Source organism: Agrilus planipennis, unplaced genomic scaffold, assembly GCF_000699045.2.
Source record: "Agrilus planipennis isolate EAB-ADULT unplaced genomic scaffold, Apla_2.0 scaffold315, whole genome shotgun sequence".
NCBI classification, from domain to species: domain Eukaryota; kingdom Metazoa; phylum Arthropoda; class Insecta; order Coleoptera; family Buprestidae; genus Agrilus; species Agrilus planipennis.
In genome coordinates this window covers 32,820-54,946 of record NW_020440074.1, presented here as the reverse complement: position 1 = coordinate 54,946, position 22,127 = coordinate 32,820, and the positions used below count along the sequence as shown (strand labels likewise).

General features: G+C 37.0%; 1 protein-coding gene across 2 annotated transcripts; it reads right to left on the bottom strand.

The window, feature by feature from the left end:
* Window positions 1-9,772: 9,772 nt before the first annotated feature.
* LOC108741949 (succinate dehydrogenase [ubiquinone] flavoprotein subunit, mitochondrial-like) lies at window positions 9,773-21,866 on the bottom strand. 2 transcript variants are annotated; one of them, XM_018476926.1, is made up of 9 exons: window positions 21,751-21,866; window positions 19,927-20,185; window positions 18,819-18,980; window positions 17,310-17,572; window positions 14,747-15,050; window positions 12,890-13,089; window positions 10,854-11,051; window positions 10,312-10,621; window positions 9,773-10,009 (listed from the first exon to the last, which is right to left on the bottom strand). In XM_018476926.1, exons 1-9 carry the CDS (start codon window positions 21,796-21,798, stop codon window positions 9,783-9,785), a joined length of 1,971 nt encoding a protein of 656 aa, XP_018332428.1. In that variant the 5' UTR covers window positions 21,799-21,866; the 3' UTR covers window positions 9,773-9,782. The 2 variants fall into 2 exon arrangements, with proteins under 2 accessions (XP_018332428.1, XP_018332430.1); XM_018476928.1 differs by lacking the exon at window positions 19,927-20,185 and having other exon boundaries at window positions 21,751-21,839.
* Window positions 21,867-22,127: the final 261 nt, after the last annotated feature.

Sequence of the window (22,127 nt, the reverse complement as noted above, 5' to 3'; positions counted from 1 at the left end):
AGAACTAATTTTAGATACAAAGACTTCTTCAGGCATTATTTGAACTGTACCCTTTTCAATACTTTTCCGGGTATTTATCTTGCCGTTGCTTTTTATTAAAACAACACTATGCATTCGTTCAAAAGAAACTTTTTCTTTTGTTATTATGAAATGAAAGGAAAATGAATAAAAAGCAGCCGTATTCCACATTGACACATACGTTTATTCAAAACAGGATCAATAACTTGTTGAAAAAGAAAAACATAACAGCCGGTCTATTTATTGTTCATTTTACCTTCCCAATAACAAAAAAACCGACACATGTCGCACAGGGCATCTTATCGATCATGTAGCGTGTCAGGTACCACTTAGATCCGAAGGAGTATTATGTTACCGCCGAAAATTAATACTGTTCTAAGGAGAAAAATTAAGTTAATTTGATGTGAGCATAATGCGAGGTGAATTACAACACATATCCATGTATTAAATTAACAAATTATAAAAAATGACACGTACACAAAGGAAATATAAGGTATCTACTAGCTTTTGCTTGCATACAATAAATTGTTATGTTCAAATGCATTTCTATATAAATTCGATCATCATCGCCATAAGGTCGTCAGTCCTAAGACGCATCTCCACTCTTTCCTATCCTGAGCTAACCTTCGCATTTCCCTAAAACTAGAACAACCCACAATCTTAACCATTAGCAAACAGTAATCCAATGAAGGTCTACCTCTACCCCTCCTAACTCTCGTTTCTGCCTCTAATATGTTTCTGACTAGCCCTTCATGCCTGCGAAGGTATCCTACTAAACTATCTCGCTTATTTCTTATTGACTTCCATAGAGTTCTCTTACCTCCTTGTTGTTTCTAATACCTCTTCATTTCTAACCTTCTCTATCCACCTGTAACACCACATTTAGACAATCACCTAAAACAGAAAACACACGGCTGAAGAGGACCTGAACCGATAGGTCCTAGAACGGCCTGAGGTAGAGGGGTTTTAGTCGGTAGGTCCGAGGACACCTTCCTCGGGAATCCGACACTACTCAGTCGTGCGGACGGCTGGGTGTCTTTTGAAAATTTCCCCTCTTCCACGAAAACAAAAAAAAAAAACACACATTTCGAACGCTCCTAACGTTTTTGCAGCGCCCATGTCCGTGTTTCGCATTCGTACAGCGCCGCGCTCCAAACATACACCTTTAACAACCTCTTTCGAATTTCTCAATTAACCATTCGCGAGCAAAGAAGTGCCTTCGTTTTATTGAAGGCGACTCGACCCTAGGCTATCCTCTGCTTCCGTCCTGAATTATCTGACTTCCCGGATACCTAAAGTCAGCCACTTCTTCTAATTTTTCAACTCCTATCTTTATATTCGCCCTTTCCCTACTTATTCTTCCTTTGCATACCAGTCATTTTGTTGAACTATTATTTACTTTTCTGCTCCTTGCTAGATACTAATATTGCTATACCATCTGCAAATCTAAGCATACTAATCTTTTTCCCCTGTATATCTATCCCTACAGTTGTACTGTCTTTAATGATGTTGATCCTGTCTTCGATGTATAGATTAAAAAGTAGCGGTGACAGTGTACATTCCTGTCTCATTTCCTTCCTAATATGTACTTCTCTATGTTGCAGCCTCAGTTTTATTATAACTGCCTGTTGCTCTTTATGCAAACTGAGTACCACTCTTCTATCTCTGTAACTCATCCCTACATTTTTAAGAATATTAAACATCTTGTCAAATTTAACATTGTCAAAAGCTTTTTCTATGTCTACAAATCCTATGTACGCACTCTTTCCTTTTTCTATTCTTTTCTCTATTGTTACCCGTAAAGCTAGGATGGCCTCCCGCGTTCCTCTATTTCTTCTAAACCCAAATTGATCCTCCCCTAATAGTTCTTCCGCCCCTTTTCCATCTTCCTATGTACAATTCTTGTTGATTTTTGACGCATGGGAAGTCCAGCTAATTGTTCTAAATGTCTCGTACCTTTCCGCGTCTCTCTTTTTAGGTATGGTTACTACCACGGTCCGTTTATAATCCTCTGGGACTTTCCCCGTCTCGTAAATGTGACTAACCAGCTTAGACATACGATCTTCAACCTCTTGCATGTTTTAGAATTTCCGCCTGTATCCCATCTATGCCTGGCGTCTTATTATTCTTTAAGTTTTTTAGTGATACATCGAACTCTTCTCTATTTTTGTTTAAATCGAAATACTCGGCAAATTCCCACCCATTTTTTCTTTTTCATAAAAAATTGATCCCAATTTAGCCCTTGATTGAATAGAACTCGGAAATACCTGTTTATTTTTGTAAAATGTTTAGGTTTACAGGTTTGTGATGACGGCCATGGATTTTAAATGATTTGTAAAAAACAGCGTAAACTGTTAAAAGCTGAATCCCCAAAAATGTTTTTTATCAGGTGCTATCATAAAAACTTACCCAAAATCTCAAAACAAGTAATATATGTTCAGGTATTCAAAGGAAAAAGAATTAGGGAAAGAGCGAATATAAAGATAGGAGAAGAAAAATTGGAAGAAGTGGCCGATTTGAGGTATCTTGGAAAGGGATATCAAGCAGAGGATAGCACAGGGTCGAGTCGCTTTCAATAAAAAGAAGTCACTTCTATGCTCTCGAACGGTTAATTTAAAAATTCGAAAAAGGTTGTTAAAATTTTATGTAAACATGGACAGTGGACGCGGCGGAAAAGGTTAGAATCGTTCGAAATGTGGTGCTACAGGCGAATGATGATGATACCGTGGATAGAGAAAGTTAGAAATGAAGAGGTATTAGAAAAGGTAAGAGAACAGGCGACTCTATGGAAGTCAATAGAGAGACATATTAGAGGCAGAAACGGGAATTGGGAGGGGTAGAGATAGACCTAGATTAGAAATAAATTAAAAATACTTGGAGTTTACAAATAATTTATTATAACCACTATAATTATTTCGACACACTGTGCCTTCTTCAGGTGGTGAAGATACAGAAGATTATAGAAAATAATTATAGTGGTTATAATAAATTATTTGTAAACTCCAAGTATTTTTAATTTATTTTTAAATATGGAGTTACATTACTTGAAAGCTTCATCGATTCAACCTAGATTAGATTACTGTTCGCAAGTACTTAAGGATGTGGCTTGTTCTATAGTAGTTTTAGCGAAATGTGAAGTTTAGCTCAGGATAGGAAAGAGTGGAGGTTCGTGTCCAACCAATCTTAGGACTGACGACCTCATGATGATAATGATATCTTAGGAATTGCAAGTTCGTATCAAAAAAATTGTGAAAACTATAAATGTTACCAATACTAATTGCGATCTAAAATAAACAACTGCGATTGAAAGCCTTTGACGGGTGTTAAAGTTTTGTTTAACAGATTTTAATTTTAAATAATCCTCAAGATCTATGAATAGTTATTCACTTACTTAGTGCTATATCGCCCACTGAATCGCTTCTCTACCCTTTGTATTTCGTCCTTTATCGCCTCGTAACTTCTTTCTTCTTCTTTCAACATAGCGGCAACTGTTTATATGGGCTGGACATGATTTAGAAAGATTCCATTCCAAAATATAGATTTTAGAGAATGCTTGCATTCCTTAGTGTATCACCGTAATCTCAGCAGTTCACTGTAGGTCACGCTTGACGCTTCTTTATGCATTGTAAGTTTCCTACACGTGACACTATATGAATGTAATAGACATGTACAACTATGGTAACGTTATATTATTCTACCATTCATTTACCATTTCAAATCAAATCAGCAGCTAGATATCAAGCAATTAAAACTACAATCAGCCTATTTTGCATAATTTCACTGAATGAGGCACATCACCAAATCTTTTCTGTCATTAAGGTTCTATTTTTGAGGTACTTAAAAAGACTCCGATACTTATTTCAAAGTTCATTGAATATCATAAGGACATAGAGCGGCCAATCTCGTTTCGAAGAGAAATGATTGATTTCCAGCTTCTAGTCGTATATATTGGCCTATGTTCGCATTGTCCACTAAGCAGCCAAAGAGCCGAGAAAGGTGCGGGTAAGTGTTATGGTAGGTGGAATACCTGACGCGATAGCCAAATCGCTAGCTGTACAACGTATGCAAGTAAGATGCTTAGAATCGAACCCTAAAATCCGAAGCGACCCCTGCAAGCAGATCACACACGACCGCACCCGATCCCATTTAATATGAGAAGCGACCGGAGTCTTAGTAAAGATGCATGGGAGGAGCTCACGAAAGTTTCCTCGTCTCTTACACTCAGCGCACGGAATTGGAATAGCACGACCGACAGTGATCCAGGTTAGTACTACGCGGGAAATCTTTCTGATAACCCAGACATTCTAAGGTTGGACTCATAGTGATAATAGTCAAATTCCGCATGTTGGATAAATGTGGTTTACTTTGATGGATGAGCGGTTTATTTGCTCTGGTGTCTGGAGATAGCATTCTGTAGTACACCGACCGGCAAGGCCTAGAGGTTTGAATCATTCGTTAGAATTTGGTGGGGGACAGGGTTAGATTTCTAGTCTAGACGAACCATAGTCTAAGCTTTTTTGTGGTCATAAATGCTGGGACATCAGTAATATTCCACAAACAATCTTTCACTCTCTTCTGTCTTCATTTAGTAAGTCTTATCATTAGTAGAAGACGAGAATAAAACACCCAAAGGTTTTTTTTTCTTAATTCTATAGTACAGTACTGCGATGGTGATAGAAACTACAAAAGGGTAAACAATAATAAAACCAGTTGGTCTAATATGTCCTTACCACCCTTGTGGGTATTGTCATGAATAGCTCGTTATGCTTTAAGTGGGTTAAACTGCTCTTTGTGATACAAGCGGCGTATACTCGGAACGAGCTGTAGGAGACGCGCATAAGTTGAGGAAATACTCGAATAAACGGACGGAAGTTAGCAATAGAAACGCGCATCGCGCAGTACACTGAAGAAAGATAAATTTAGCTCAATTGTTACCTTCAACATGCAACTGTATAGTGCGTATACTAAAGCTCTCAGAACTGGCCGATCAGAAACCATGGACCATGTAAAAGGATGTTTTATATAAAAGCGTTGAACGTCTCTTCTCCAAAAAGTTGACTTTAAGAACTAATGGGCGTTGTGGATTACACAAATGAACGTTAGAGAATATTTCCATTTTGTGATTTATAGATGTTTGTAAACACTCTTGAAAATTGCCGACTAGGTCAAAACAGTTGTCAAATAGTAATATAGACATGTATACCTATTACCTGTTCAAATGTTCTTGGGTACTTTTCTTCGTTATATACTAATTGATATTGGCAAAACGGGTACACTTCTTCTGGTAATTAATTACATTTGTTTCTCCAAAAAACCTTGCTTATGAATGACAGTTTTTTGACGTGACAACGTCTTATAATTCTATGGAGCCGGCTGCATGCACGAAAAAACATGACTCATGCGGCGTTACCTCGCTCTGAGGCGTTCCATTTAAGGCTTGAAGTGCAAGCGAGAGCGCGGAACGAGGGACAAAGAGGCACAATCGGCCTCCGCGTTCGGCAGCGTTCGACATCTGTCTCTCTCCTACTTGAGTGAGCGATGCGTCCGTGTGGACAGCTGCTATACAATAATACATTTCCATTTACCTCCTCTATATCCATACAAAATATCTATCAAACAAATAAAAATAAAATTTTCTTTTGAAAAATGAAACCATTCCATCAGTATTTTGTTATGACGTTGTCACGTTCAACTATCGTCAGTAAACCGACTTTACAGACAACCGATTTTTTAAAACTAACGTATACATGTACGTAGGCAACCCAACATACAGTGTCACATGTATGCAACCCAACATGCATAGTGATATAGAAGATTAGATTTTCTATACGTCACATTCTGGATCTTCCTAGTACAAGGTATAAATAGCTGCCGCGAGGTTGCTAGAGTTAATTAATACAAAACGAAGCAGAAAGAGCGATGAAGTGACAAAGTGTGTGACGCAGTAGAAAAATAGATATTAATTAAACATAGTGGTATTAATTAGAAAGCAAATAATTAAATAAATTTAGTTAGTAGTGAGGAAGGTGCTTTATTACGTGACAGTTCTTTAACAATGGAATCTTGTCAGTTCAAAATTTAATTAGAATTAGAAAAACCAGAGATTCAACAAAAAAGTTTTTTAAGAAGGATAAAAAATAACAATGGCTTAGTTATACAGAATTTAAATAACTGAACAATATTAAGTATAACCTACCTTTTTCAACTTCTCTTAAAAACTTAACCAGTATTAGGTATAAATTTCTACATTTATCAAATTTCTTTTAAAAATTTGCCTTATACAGAAATTATCAAAACGTTTGCTTAAAGAATGTGGAAGATGTTTTATTAAACTCAATAAAAGTAAAAGTGGGGCCTTTTTAATTGCAGGCAAGTATTAATGTAGTTGAAGTTTCTGGTGTTTTTATTTTCTGACAGTAACAGGCGAGTTTACGTTTTACCAGCATATCTATATGAAAGCATCAGAACCGAACTGACTTTCCCAACCACAAAAGCAATTGCATCCACTGCGCATCGGAGGGCGTGAAACATCCAAATGCCAAGCTATTTCAGTCAATGAGATCCTACAAATGGCGCAGTAAACGCCATCTGTAGTACAACACTACATTTAGGTCCATGGTAAATTAATTGCACTAAATGTAGCATTGTACTACAGATGGCGTTTAACGCGCCATTGGCAGAATTTCATAAAACGCGCTGTGTTAAGGCAGCAGATAGAGTAGTTTGTGTACTGTCAAAACTGTCTGCGACGCGCTGGTGATATCCGACAAAATCGAAATCGCGATCCGCGTCTGGCAGTTTCGATAGAACACACTGACCATTTATAATTTCCTTGATTCTGGTAACGTGTCTATTACGTAGTAGTGAGCTACGTGTGGATTCAGTTCAGCAAATAGATATCCATCTATCTAAATGGACCTAGTTTAGCATAATAAATTCCACTAAATGTAGCATTGTACTACAGATGGCGTTTACCGTGCCACTTGCAGTATTTCATAAAACGCGCTATGTTAAGGCAGCAGATAGAGTAGGTCTGTGTCCTGTCGAAACTCTGCGACACGCTTATGAGATCCAGCAAAAACAGTGACCACTTCGAATTTCTTTGTTCTATTTCTGTCAGGTTTTTCTTATTGGATTTTGTATATCCACACCTCAACCTATTTCCATTTGACTTCTGTAAGAAGTAAAATAATTCGAATTGATCCCCATTGTATGTAACAAATAGCCTTCAAAACCGACTGTGAGCCACAAGGTTAATAAGTTCATGAAATAAAGTTGATCGTGGATGTGAGAATAGTCAGGCAAATAGTCGTTAACATTTTTTCGAATTTAATAAGCAAGAAACGAAACTATTAATTCCCCTTTCTATAATGTTAAATACTTTCCCTGACTAGAAATAGTATAATAAACTCTACTTGGTACGTTCTACGTAAATCATTGTAATCACTAATTATTCAAGTTATTATTACAACCTGCGTGATTTTATGTTGTAACACGACACGACCTGGTACGGCAGAATAGTAATAACCACAACGTGTTGCTATTAGCTGAATTGCGTACCTTCTAACACTGGGTCCCCTTGTCGCTTAGCACATATACCTATGTACATACGACGATTTTATTATTTAGCCTTTATTTAGGTGGAATCTTAAATAGAAAAAATAATTATTAAGTAACTATATATTAAAAAAAATACTTCAAAGAATTTTGGACCATTAGAAAGGTATTTTTTTTAGTTATTTTCCGTTAGTAAATACAGAACGATTTTTCTTGACCTCGCTTCAAAGCCGAAACCAAGCAAATAGACGAGAAAAAATTGATTCACTTTTTATCACTGATTTAAATCTATATATAACAATGTGCAGTTCTAAAAGTATACATGACCAACTTCTCAACAGATACAGAGTAACAAAATAATTTAATTTGCTTTTTCATCTATTAAATCCTATTACTGTNTAAACATTTTGTAAATAATTAAAAAATTTGGAGCTATCTTCTCGTAGCTCATGAAATAATGTTACAAATTCACCCATCAATCGTCTATTTTCAAGTAGTGGATGAATCCAAAATCTTCTTGTTTTTTGTGTTTTTCAGCGATTATGCCATATCATTAGTAACAACATCCGTTTTTTTTTTTCGTCTATTTTGGTCACGTATCAAAACAAACAAAATGAAATTGCGGCACGGAACGGCATGGTTGCCGTTAGAAAACCGTCTGTGTGAAAGCAGGGTGAAGGCCCGAGTGGGAAATAATTTTTATAGACGTCTGCAAGTCTGTCTTCTAGGACGCGGCTATAATTTCGAACATTTCTTTTAATGTGCGTATTCCTGTATGCTTACTGGTGTTTCCGGTACCAATAACTATTCTACAAATAAGTTCGGTAGAGAACTTTCCCGACATAAACTTGTTACCGGACAGTAGCTGTTGCTTGTAGCCGAGTTAAAGTTAAACATTCCTGTATATTTTTATACTTCGAAGATATGTGCGTTAACAAATGGGGAGGTCCAAAGTTGGCAAAAATCAGGTTTTTAGACCTAAAAGGCAAGGTATGGTTTTTGGAAAGAAAAGTTTCAAATAAAAATTGTGGAGAAATTAAAAACCTTTATTATTGCCGCTCCTAATTTTTTATTTACTTTGAAACATTCAAATAATTATTGATATTAAAACAACAAATGCGTTGAACTAAAATATAGACACTTTCAGTTAAATCTATATATAACAATGTGCAGTTCTAAAAGTATACATGACCAACTTCTCAACAGATACAGAGTAACAAAATAATTTAATTTGCTTTTTCATCTATTAAATCCTATTACTGTTAATATTGTTAAAGGTGTATGTTTGGAGAGCGGCGCTTTACGGGTGCGAAACATGGACAGTGGGCGCGGCGGAGAAGAAAAAGTTAGAAACTTTCGAAATGTGTTACAGGCGAATGATGAGGATGCCGTGAATAGAGAAGGTGGTATTAGAAATAATAGGAGAACAGAGGACTCTATGGAAGTCAATAAGAAATAAGAGAGTTAGGTTAGTAGGACACCTCCTCAGACATGAAGGTCTAGTCAGAGACATATTAGAGGCAGAAACGGGAGTTAGGAGGGGTAGAGGTAGACCTAGATTAAATTACTCTTCACAAATAGTTAAGGATTTGGGTTGTTCTAGTTTTAGGGAAATGCAAAAATTAGCTCAGGATAGGCAGGAGTGTAGGTGAGTGTTTCACCAATCTTAGGACTGACGACCTTATAATGATGACTGTTAATATGCTCCAATCGATACCTAAACGAAATCGATATTATCTTTTGTTCCCGATATATCATGGAGAATTAACATGAACCGATATTAATTTCCACAATATAATATTTCTTTCTATAACTTTATAATTGTTTCGCCTTCTTATGCCATCTTCAGAAGTACAACTTAGAGTTAAATTAAATAAAAATAAACAGCTATTTTAAGTGGAGGGCGGGTTAAGAAGGAGGAGAGTATGATCTAATTAGAAAGTCGATAACTTGTATTTTTGACGTAACAACGTCTTATAATTCGATGGAGCCGGCTGCATGCTCGAAAAAACATGACTCATGCGGCGTTACCTCGCTCTGAGGCGTTCCATTTAAGGCTTGAAGTGCAAGCGAGAGCGCGGAACGAGCGACAAAGAGGCACAATCGGCCTCCGCGTTCGGCAGNAAGAAGAACATAAACAAATATATAAATAAATATCAAATTAAGTAATTAATAAATAAAAAAAGTTGCTAGTAAATTAAAAATGATCAATATTTTCTTATTACAGGCGGTATTGTTTTTACTTCATTGTCGTCTAAAGTATCGTCGATAACAGGTCTATAGGACAAAGTAACCTCTCCGGTAGCAACATTGATTAATGACATTGTATGTTTTCGAAAATGCTGTTCGAATGTTTTCCTCGTTTGTCCTTCTACAGGTTTTGAGTAGTCAAATTCATCCACCCTGTCTTTATAATCTTCTCGAGCATGCGAACCTGTAATCGTATGAGAGGATGATACCAACAACATAAAAGTTAGGTTAGGTCCGTCCAAATCAGTGTTTCTCAAATTTTTTGATACGAAATCTGGGCTTAAAGATACCTCAATACATCAAAATGTTTAAGAAATCCCAATTCCAAAAACTCAAGAATGAAATTTTTTACCTTTTTTAGAAGATTACTACTTAAAAAACAGAACAAAATAACCAAGAGAGTAACAATCTCTGAGGTATCTTTTGCCACCGAATCTCGCGTGTTCTATTCTTAATTCTCTACAGCTAGTCCTAAGCTTAACTAACCTCGTGATTCCTTTCGATTTAAAGCTCCTACGATGCACTGCATAGCACAAGTATATAAGTTGAGTACTTCGAGACCTTCCATCATATTCATATTGAATATCATCCCGCGATCCGCAATTCGCATCTCCTTTTGATTCTTCCAAATTTCCTTCATCTTCTTCACACCTTCTGCAAGTATATCACCAGTTCTAAACACGGCTGCATATTCGTGCATCGTCTTTTGCAAATCTAAATGTATTTTGGCGACGGTACAGGATCCGTTTGATTTACGCACCCAATCCAAGTTGGCAATGGCCATGGCACCATCATCCTAGAAAACGTAACCAAATAAAAACTAAATCCAAATTAAAGGTTTTGGATTTTTTATAATTTTAAGTTTTTCAGTTCAAAACCCTCACCTGTATGGCGGGAATTTTTATTTAAAAAAATTGTATATACAAACTTGAAGTTAGATGGTCATTGTGCACCTAATGAGCATTTTGGAAAAATCTAGAAAAAGCCGAGGCAAGTTTCACTTCCTGAAAAGGATTAATCATGCTTACTTCTTTCATATCTGGAATGCCTTCTCCGGGTTTGTAGTTTGCAACTATCGTTTTCGCGCAAGAGTCGCCGAAAATTGCAATTTCTAGCAGAGAGTTTGCCCCCAAACGGTTTGCTCCATGTACTCCACAGGCTGAACATTCTCCACAAGCGTAGAGACCTCTTACTGCTTCTACTTCGCCATCGATATTATGCAGCACCTATATGTGGAAAAGGCAGACTTGTGAGGGGGGGGGCATATATTCTCAGAGCGAGTTCACATTTAATGGTGAATAATGTAGAGTCCAAATAGTCACTTGGTAATTGATGTGAAAAATCGTGCTTCAACTAACACTAGGAGAATTAATGTCACAATAACCCATTTGAATTGAGGCTTTCTTTAATAAAATTTCAAGCATCGAAGATTAATGATGAATGATTTGAAAAACCAACTACAGTCTCTAAAGAAGCTGTTAAGTAATAAAGACACCCTAACGCTGGTGGCCGGGCAGTCCTCTTGAATTACACCTTAGTGGCTAAGCAGGACGGAGCCTTCTTTTAAAAATTGTCGGAATGGGTGGGTGGTGGTTTGGGGGGAATCAAACTGATAAAATAAAGACAGAAAAGAAGTGAAAGAGTATCTGTCGCCGGAGCATTGGCCTCAATGATCAACACAAAGCACAGAAAATCTTGGACCAGCCAAGACAGATATAGAATTGAGTCGGCGTCTTCCCTAATCTTACGCTATAATAATTGACCATGCCACTCAAAATCAGTAAAAAAGCGAAGATCATTCCCTGTTTTACCTAGACAGCAGATATAAGGAGCTTCTAGTTTAATCGTCGTGATTGGCACTCATTCTCTCTTAAACGTCAAGAGTGTATTATCGCGTCAAAACGTTGGTATTTTAGAGAACATTTAGTTATGCGAAAAGTCTACGGCGGGAAAGAAAATGTTAGAAGCGTTCGATATGCGGTGCTACAGGAGAATGAGGAGGATACCGTGGATAGAGAAGGTTAGAAATGAAGAGGTATTAGAAAGAATAGGAGAACAGAGGACTCTATGGAAGTCAAACAGAAATAGGCGAGATAGGTTGGTAGGACACCTTTTCAGGCATGAAGGTCTAGTCTAGCCAGAGAAATATTAGAGGCAGAAACGGGAGTTACGAGGAGTAGAAGTAGACTTAGATTAGTTCGCAAATAGTTAAGAATGTGGGTTGTTCTGGTTTTTAATAGGTTAAGGGGGATTTAGTGTTTAATCTAGATAGTATATATAATATGAACTTTCATATGTGCCAGAGACAGGCCTTACCGCATTCATAATGTATATTAGAAAACATTAGAAAATACTACAAATGGCAGTAAACGCCAACTGTAGCACGATGCTACATTTTAGGATTACGTATGCTCCAGCAAGGTCCACTTGTGTGGATATCTACTTGTTGAAAACGAATTCCGGCGTAGCCAACCTCAACGTGATAGGCACGTTAGCTTAATCGAATAAAATAATTCGAAGAGGTCTGTATTCTGCGACTCGCTGATGAGATCCAAAAAGATCGAAATCGTGATCCGCGTCTGGCAGTTTCGATAGAATCCAGACCACTTCGAATTATTTTATTCGATTATGGTAACGTGCTTATCACGTTGAGGTTGGCTACGCCGGGATTCGTTTTCAGCAAGTAGATATCCACACAAGTGGACCTTGCTGGAGCATACGTAATCCTAAAATGTAGCATCGTGCTACAGATGGCGTTTACTGCGCCATTTGTAGTATTTTCTAAAACGCACTGTTAAGACAGCAGGCAAAAGTTGGTCTGTTGGAGCTGCCTGCGACGCGTTGATGAGACAGTTTCGACAGAATACAGACCTCTTCGAATTATTTTATTAGAAAACATTAACTCGGCTGTATATTCTATTGATTTTAACCATGTGCCTCGCTGTACAATTTGGAATGGAGATCATAAGAGAGACTAAAATTAGTGACTATCAATGCTTTTAAGAGGTAGAAATATAGACATCAATGAAGGTTCATGTCATTTAGAATGACCTCCAATACCTACCTCCCCTTTCCAGTTGGCAGGAATACCTCCCATGTTATAATGAACTGTAGGAATAACAGGAATAGGCTCTTTCGTGCAGTCAACTCCAGTAAATATTTTTGCCGATTCACTAATACCAGGCAGTTTCGAATGGAGCAAATCAGCCGGAAGATGGTGGAGTTGCAAAAAAATGTGGTCTTTATTTTTTCCCACACCTCTTCCTAGAATTCCAAAATGTATCCATTAAAGTATAAGAAAAATAGCTTTTATATAAATCATCAAATTCTGATCTGTGGATAGTGTAATAGAGCAAGATGACGAGTGTATACCAATATTTCTATCTTTGTTTGATAATAAATAATAATAAATAAATAAATAAAATATTGTAATTTGTAGTAAATATAAGTAAGTAGTGTAACGAATTTATTTGTAATTTATTTATTTATTTAAACGGATGATTATGAAGGCGGTTATTTATTTATATGTTTAAACTAATACTTCTGGCTCAATGTTTATGTCACCCTATGCTAATTCTTCATATCTCATCTGCACATGTATGAATGACTTTTATCCTAGTCCATAAATTCATATTCAAGTCACTAGTACAAAGTTGGTACATCTAAATTGTTTATTTAAAACTGCTACATATCTACTGTGTTAAAGGGCCAGTAAGCAGCCGTCTAAATCGCGAATACAATAATGATAATAAAGAAGTAGAGTCAAGAAGTGAGAAGTCGCGAGTCGAATTCAAGGTTAGGAAGATGCAGGGTGGTAAGACGGCTTGTAGTCTTCACTCACCCTGTAATAGTTCTCTGCTATTCTTACGTTCCCCAATTATCTAATAAAGCAGGCTGGTATTTCTAAATACTAGAAGAATTCTGGAGAAATTCGTTGACTATATACGTAGGTCTTTGATAGGGAATGGGGAGAAGCGTTAAGAGTGCTAAAGTTAAATCAGGAGCAACTGAATGAGTGGAATAGAATAGGAAGGTGTGGTAAGCGTAAGAAATCATATGGGCGGAGGTTTTGAGGAGAATTGGAAACTACAGATATGTTGAATGTATCAAAGACTTGTTATAGGAGCATTAGTAGGAAGATTGGAAACTGAAATATTTGAATAAGGGAAAAGATATAGATGTAATAGTAAAGTTCAAAGTAGGAAATGTAAGTAGAGAGTGCAAGTGTTGGCTGGAAGAGAAAGAAAGGATGTGCAGGATATGTGAAAGGAAGGAGATTGTGATGAAAGTAAAGAGCTAGAGTAATATAAGAGTGTTATGAATGAAAGTGGAAATGGACTGATCCTTTTAAGGAATATAGTTAGGAAGAGGAGGGCGGTTTAAAGAAATACAAGTAAAGAGGGAATGAAAATATTGAGGCATTAGGGGGAGGGTATAATGAAAGTTAAGGGTAAATTTAAATTTAGCTATGTATTTAGTTTAGAAAAAGATATTACCGAGTTGTTTGTGTTAGTTTATGTGAGTTTAAGCCTTGTTTTAGAAAGAATTTTTGTTAATTGATATGATCAAAAATTACGTATGTAAAGTTTTATGACTTAAACTTGCTTTAATATATACGCATATATATACATAGGCCTTTGCGTGTCAGCCGGAATTGAGACATATACAAGTGCGAAAACGTAGTGATACAGAGTGATATAAATAAGTAGTACATTAAGTGTTTAATTAGTAAATAAATTACCGTTTAAATAAATAAACTAGAAAATTTTGATTAGATACTTACAATACAGGTATCTTGTTTATATATTCGATTTGTTACAAGTGCATCCTATTTTAAGTCTTACATTTCTGACAAATTTAAGGTTTCTCTTCAAAATATTCGTAAAAATTTATAGGAATCGATCTGTTATTCCTGTCTTACCTTCCCTTATTTCGATGGTCATAGCCCTTGACACTACATCTCTTGATGCCAAGTCCAATGCATTGGGTGCATACTTAGGCATAAATCTTTCCCCATTGGAATTAACCAAGTAGCCGCCCTCTCCTCTGGCACCTTCGGTCACTAAGCACCCAGAACCATACATACCAGTTGGATGAAACTGTACGAATTCCATGTCTTGATTTTGTAATCCAGCACGTGAAACCATTGCATTACCATCGCCAGTGGAAGTATGAGCCGTGGTACATGAAAAGTATGCCCTGCCCCATCCTCCGGTCGCTAGGACCTTGAACAATAAAATGTATGAAATAAGGGGGAAGCTTAACACCGCATTACATGAAGAAAACAAAATTATTTTACTAGCAACCAAGGATCGAAACTAATGGTATCTAGTGGTGGCAGGAAGTAGAATAGCTACGGGAAGACCGAATCAAAATCCGTTATATTTTCTTATTTTAATCGGTTTTACTCCCTCCTCAATTTAGCTGTTAGCTGTTGTCGGCTATCTTGGCATTTGTCACCGCCAGTCACCTTTGTTGATATTTTATTGGCCTGTGACTGTGGTCTTGAACAAAAGCTTATCGAAATCACAATTGTTGATTTTCTTCAACTTATGGCACTTTACATTAACGAAGAACGTTGGTGCGTTTCAAATTCTGATTTGTGACGGAAGCTAGGGCCGAAGGCCTCCTTTAGCCTCCCTTCAGGAATCGGGGAATGGCGGATACTGAGCGGTAGGTGTCAGTAGGAATGAGAAGAATAAGACGGATGAAGTGAAGACTCAAGAAAAGTGGAAGATTGTCTGTAGAATACTACTATCCCAGATTTGTCTGAATGATCCATCGATACTACAAAAATAAGTGGTTCAGACGGACTGGAAACCCAATCGGTATGTCCTCTTGAGTCCTATAATATAATGTAGACCAGTGTTCTTCAAACCTTTTAGTTCTCGACTCCATTCTACACTTAAAAATTTCAAAGAATCCCCCTATAAAAGAACAAATATGCATAGAGAGAAGGACATTCCGAAGAGGGGTTGGTAAAAATTTAAGTGTTCAGTTCTTTTGTTCAATTTCAACACAATTTTGATTAATAGCAGATTTATTTTTGAATAGAGAAATGAAGAGGTATTAGAATGAATAAGAGAACAGGGGACTCTATGGAAGTCAATAACAAATGGGCGAGCTAGGTTGGTAGGACACCTTCTCAGGCATAAAGAGCTGGTCAGAGACATATTAGAGGCAGAAAGATTAGCAGAGGTAGACCTAAATTAGATTACTGTTCGCAAATAGTTAAGGATGTGGGATTGTGGGAACATTTGGTACAGCAAGAAACAATTCCCGGCACAAGCAAAGCATTATCTATTAAGAAACTAGCATATATCGTGAGAGACGAACAGCATCCTCAACCTATACCTACAACGAAGGAAATGGACGATCGACCAGCACATACTGCAATCCGGTCCGGTTGTCGAGTACATTTCCCAAGCTATATGCGAGCAACTTAATCCACATCGTTCCTCACTGGAAGGGGGGTCCTGTGGGAACACTCGGTATAGCAAGAAACAATTCTAATGTCTATCAATTAAGCGTCTTCGTTTGTGTTGACTTAGGTCGCGACACAGTGCGACTAACTAGGTCAAAGGCAATTACACACACAAATGTAAATTGCTGAAATGTTCTTTGCCATTTAAACCAATGTAAATAGTTTTGTATAAATAGCGAGTAAATAGTCAAATAAATTAGTCTAACACCAGGCTCGCTATTATTGGATACTACAACAGTATCAACCCCTGAATACCGCAAGTGTATCAACCATCGGATGCTGCATCAGTGCTGCTGCCCATCATAGACACAGCAATGTGTTCAACCTCGTTGGAAAACGGTTCTTCTCAGAACCACAACTTTTGTTAGTCACATCTCATTACTACGACAGTGTGGCTACAGAATGTTCTAGTAATGCGTAGATTAACTCAGGATAGGAAAGAGTGGAGGTGCGTCTCCAACCATTGTTTAGACCATTGCTTAACATTCGGGAGGACGCCGGCTCGATTCAGGGTCCGTCTGCCTTGGTCCAAGTTTTTCTGTGGTTTCCTTGGATCACCTAGGCAAATGCTGAGGCAATAATATTCCACAGATAATCTTTCATTCTCTCCTGTCTTCATTTCGTCCGTCTCATCTTTCTCACCCGAACCACCACCAATCCATTCCCACGATTCCTGAAAGCAGGCTGAAGAGGGCCTTCCGCCCTAGCTTCCGGCGTAGTCCGGAGGGACTGCCCGCCCACCAGCATTACCGACTGGTGGGAATGAAACACCCAAAAGTTTTTTCTCCAACCACAGTCTTACGACTGAAGATTTTATGATAATGAGTAAAAATTAACTTATCCTTGGTGTATCTTTGAACAAAATACTACTAATGACTCAGATCAAATATATTCAGTGTCGACCCCCCTTCCCTTTTCAGAATCATTGACTTAGACCACTGGACCGCATATATTCGGTAATTTCAATTTTAAAGATACATAAATGAAATTCGTATAATACCGTATTTCTTGCTCTGAATCTGTGAATAGTGCCGTCTTCCATGCAGTAAGCCATGACACCGTTACATTCTCTATTACTGCCCATTATTAAATCCAACGCGAAATATTCAATGAAGAATTTACATTTATATTTAACAGCGACGCCATAAAGGGTATGAAGCATGCTGTGACCCGTTCGGTCAGCAACTGCGCATGTCCTGTGAGCTTGTGGTCCTTTGCCTCCATTGAGAGATTGACCTCCGAAAGCTCGTTGATATATTCTACCTACAAAAATTAAATGCAATGATAGATGATTTGAAAGTATTTAGACAGGGCTACGTAAGTAAGTCCCCTCCAATACCGGACGCTTAAGGTTTTTAATAAACAGTAAGTTGAATAATTATATTTTATTGAAATACTTAACTTTTTCATTTAAACAATCATATTAGACATTGAAATAAATCAACAAAGATAAATACTATACATGTTTTACCTACTAAAAACGAATCAATCATTAGGTTAGTTTTTGGTTTCATTAAAATTTGGCCGAGAAGATGAGCACGTCAACAACAGACGAAAACATTGATGAAGTGAAAAAAATAGTATTGGCCAATCGTCGAAGCACCGTTAGAGAAGTTGCTGAGGACCCAAACAAATCGTTTGGCTCCTGCCATTCGATTTTTACCAATGATTTGGACATGAGACGGGTTGCCGCAAAATTCGTACCATAATTACTCAATTTCGACCAAAACCAGCATCGCATTAACATTGCTAAGGAGCTGTTGGACTCTGTCCGCGACTACACAAATTTGCTCCAAAGGGTCATAACTGGTGACGAATCCTGGGTTTATACTTATGACGTGAAAATCGAAGCTCAATCATCCCAATCGAAGCTGCCGCATGAGCGAAGATCGAAAAAGCGCGCCAAGTTAGGTAGAATAAGAAGGTCTGCTTACAGTTTTCTTCGATTGCAGGGGCGTGGTGCATCATGAGTTCTTGCCACAATGAAGAACGATCGATAAATAATATTACCTACTTGCAAGTGATGCGCAATTCGCGCGGAGCAATCCGCCAGAATCGCCCGGATTTATGGAAGAACAAAAATTGGCTTTTTCACCATGATAAATAATTTTAGAAAAAAGATAAAACGTGAGATAGTTTTTGAACAGACTTTATACAATAATATGACGTTCTGAATATTACTCGACGCAATGAATTTCTGCGCAAAGTGTCACCTGTAAGCCGTACTGGACGAGACTGACGCCTCCCAAGCCTCTTGGGATTTGTTCATTAAGTCATCTTTGTATGCACAAATGCTAATATGATCCCTATTGCAAGTTTGGCGCATTTTGTCCGGTACTACGTGCTGTCTGGCGTTAGGGGGATTTCCCCTATATTATTGTCAAAATAAATACGTTAAATGTAATATATAAGACACATACGTAAGTAAATACTTATTAAACCGTTTCGAAGCTCTCAGCTTATTCCTTTACATACTATACAAAAATTTAAAAGTGAGAACAAATTTTACCATCTTTTGTCCTTGAAAATGGCATTCCGTAATTTTCAAGTCGTTTAATGCAACCAGGCGCCTCGCGGGTCATATAATGAATTGAATTCTGATCTCCAAGCCAGTCAGATCCTTTAACGGTGTCATAAAAGTGCCATTCCCATTTATCTACTTCCATGCTTGCTAAAAGTATTACGCTACTAGTATTTTACAATTTTTCTATTTTGGTGATAGTTTATTCATAAATTCGGTATCACAACATATTTTTAATGAAATAAACTTCATTCAGCTTTTTTGGAATAAAATTGGCCTTGGATTTGAATTCTTGGTTTTGGCTTTCCAAAAATCTAGGACTGTCTATATACTAGCAAGACCAATACCAAGCCCGAACGAACAAAACCAAGACTAAAATCAACTCCAAATAGGCTAGATAAAGACCGAATGCGTAAGACTAAACGAAAAATTATAACTTCCGGGGGGTTTAAGAGTTTTACTAATTGAAGCAACATTAATATATTCTTCGATTAACACCAATGTCAAGACCCGAACAGTCTTGGTCTCGGTTTTTCTTTGCTCATCACTAATTTCGATTCTAATTATTGCAATTTCAATTGTTCGGCATGAGATGAGAAAGCTTTTTTAGCTACACATTCAGAATAAATTTATGTTAATAACTATAATTATTTTAAATGGAAACAATTATTTTTCCATTTATGCCAAATGGTTTTGAATAGAATTTACAAATTGTCTATTGATTCTCATTGAACTTTAATGGAAATTTTTCCTACGGGTATAAGTAACCCAAATTCTATTTGTTCTTCTTCTGGAGATGTTATTTCTGAAATGGAAGCTACTTGAAGGCAAACATATTATTTGATGTCGCTAGCGTCGTGATATCCTGACGTAAGGAAGGACGAATGACATGAAATCTGTGCGAAGGAAGACTTATGTCAAGAACGAATTGTTATCGTTTGCGGCAACATAAAATTTTGACAAAAAGAATTACTGACAGTAATTCCACGAATCCTACAATATCTATAAATATACTCCTTACAGTACCTTAAATAAACGTGTGATTTTTGGATTGTTGTCAAATAAAACTTAAAAAAGTTTATTCTCAATGCAATACCTATTGCAGCATTGACTCCACCCTGGGCGGCAATGGTATGCGACCTGGTAGGGAATAGTTTGGAAATTACTGCTGTACTAAAACCGGCCTCTACGAGGGTCGTTGCTGCTCGAAGGCCTCCACCTCCAGCGCCCACAATGACCACATCAAAACAGTGTTCGACCAACGGATAGACCGACGATATTGTACCAGTCACCTGACAACTCTGTTTATCTACTCCAATTTGTAGGTTACGTAGCGGTGGTTGAATAGATCTAAGCTAGAAATATTGAAATTTTTTTAGATGGAACGAAACCTCTGAATGGTTACGGAATAAAAAAGGTCGCATGCAATATTTATGTGGAGCCAATAGGCATCGAGATATCGGGCTGAGAAAACTGGGGTATTGCACTGCATTTGTTTCCGTATCATGCAAGATAGCGCTTCTTTTACATGGTTTCCCATGTAGCCCTAATCTATGAGTTACAAATAATGTTTAGTTGATTATTGTTCATCTTCTCTGACTACGGCTCTTTTCTACTTCCGCGTCAATATTTTCATATTCATCAACAATCAGCGAAAAATAATTACTATTGTGAGGAAAGAAGAGACTTCGATTTATAATGATATACAGCTTAGTTTTGTGAAATGCACTAGACTAAATAAGCCTGAACAATTGTCATCAATTCCTATCTCAGGATCAGTCACCCAACAATACCCAGTCAGAGTATATCAGTTGGTTCAAACTTAACGGGGAAACGATTTGGATTCAGCATGTTGTTAGTTAGTCCCCTACACAATTCTAGCCCTGCAATTGCAGAAATGGTTGTGACATGAATTATGGGTGAGGAGAAATATGTGCGGTTCTTATCGGGATCACTCCCGTTGAATATGAGTCAAAAAGTGACCTCATAAAACTATAATTTTGAAGAAGTGGACATAAAAGATACCTATGTATATATAAAGAAAGTCATGAAAGGCGAACAATATTAACGAAGACATCCTTAGCAACAAACCAACTTAGTTACGGTACAGAGATTAAGAGAAACCGGTAGCAACCATACAAGAATGAATTAAAAATAGTTTTTAACAATTGAGCTTCTTGTAGGTGACACTGAAGTTCAATCATATTACTGTTCGTTTCAAGAAGTTAGAGATATGCCCCCTCCCTTTATTAGGATGCGCCGTAGCATAATTCCAAATTCAATCATATTTGTCTGTGGATCTCATTTCTCCACCGATCACCGAGAGCGAGAGCTAGACAAAAGTGTACAGTACCATTTGCAAAATTATTTAAACTGCCTCGTTAAAATTTAAGAATATGCTTTATTTAAAAGCATATTTAGCCAAAAATAATAACAAGTGAATTAACTTAACGTTCTGTACACCTATAAAACTTTTGCCTTGTTTTCTATTGTCAATTTATATACACTTTTGTTTTAAGAAATTGCTAAACAATTTCGTCTAGTACTGTACAGTTCTAGCCGATCTCCTAAGACCGCCCATCGAGAGCTCTGCTCGTTAAAGCTTGTTCCAACTATTTCTGTCTCGCTCACGCCTAATGTGTATTCTTTCTATCTTCGCGCAGATTTCTTCAAGGTCACAATTCTAACATATTGAAATAGACTGTACTACTTATCGAGCGTTCACATGAAAAGGATTCTCTATATTTATGAGGTATACATAACAATAATATTTACGTAATATACAACTACGTATACGTCTTACATTTACGTTCCAAAGACCTATTGTGTTGTCAATTCTGTCAAAGTATAACGTTTTATAAAAGAATACCAAAAATTTACTAAAAGTTGTAAAAGCATAATTAATCAATATGTGAGTTACCTTATGTGCAATACTTCGCAGTCGAAGTGGTTTTAAAATATGAATCATGATTCTATATTCAGTCAATATTTTTAATAAAACTAACAGTAAAAAGATACACGTCACTTATAAATAAAAGAAATGACAATCGAACTTCGAATAAGGATTTATTTCCATAGATCCTAAAAGCTCAAATTCCAAAGAACGCAAACACTGGAATTCTTTCGGTTATGAAATATTTTGCGAAGCGTTTTCTGTTGTTATGAGAATTCTTTCGGTCAAGCACATTTAATAATTCGTAAAAATAATCCGAATAAAGTAATGAGGAAGTAATTATTGTTACGTTCATTTTTACTACATATATATTTATATTTCCTTGCTTTTCTACCTAATAGATG

What these genes read in the sequence shown, in the direction of transcription:
- LOC108741949 (XM_018476926.1), bottom strand. Translation starts at nt 21,798, where the DNA reads ATGATTCATATTTTAAAACCACTTCGACTGCGAAGTATTGCACATAAG. An exon ending in GCATTCCAGATATGAAAGAA is followed by an intron (nt 10,622 to 10,853) that starts GTAAGCATGATT and finishes TACGTTTTCTAG; the next exon opens with GATGATGGTGCCATGGCCAT. An exon ending in AAATCGAAAGGAATCACGAG is followed by an intron (nt 10,010 to 10,311) that starts GTTAGTTAAGCT and finishes ATACGATTACAG; the next exon opens with GTTCGCATGCTCGAGAAGAT.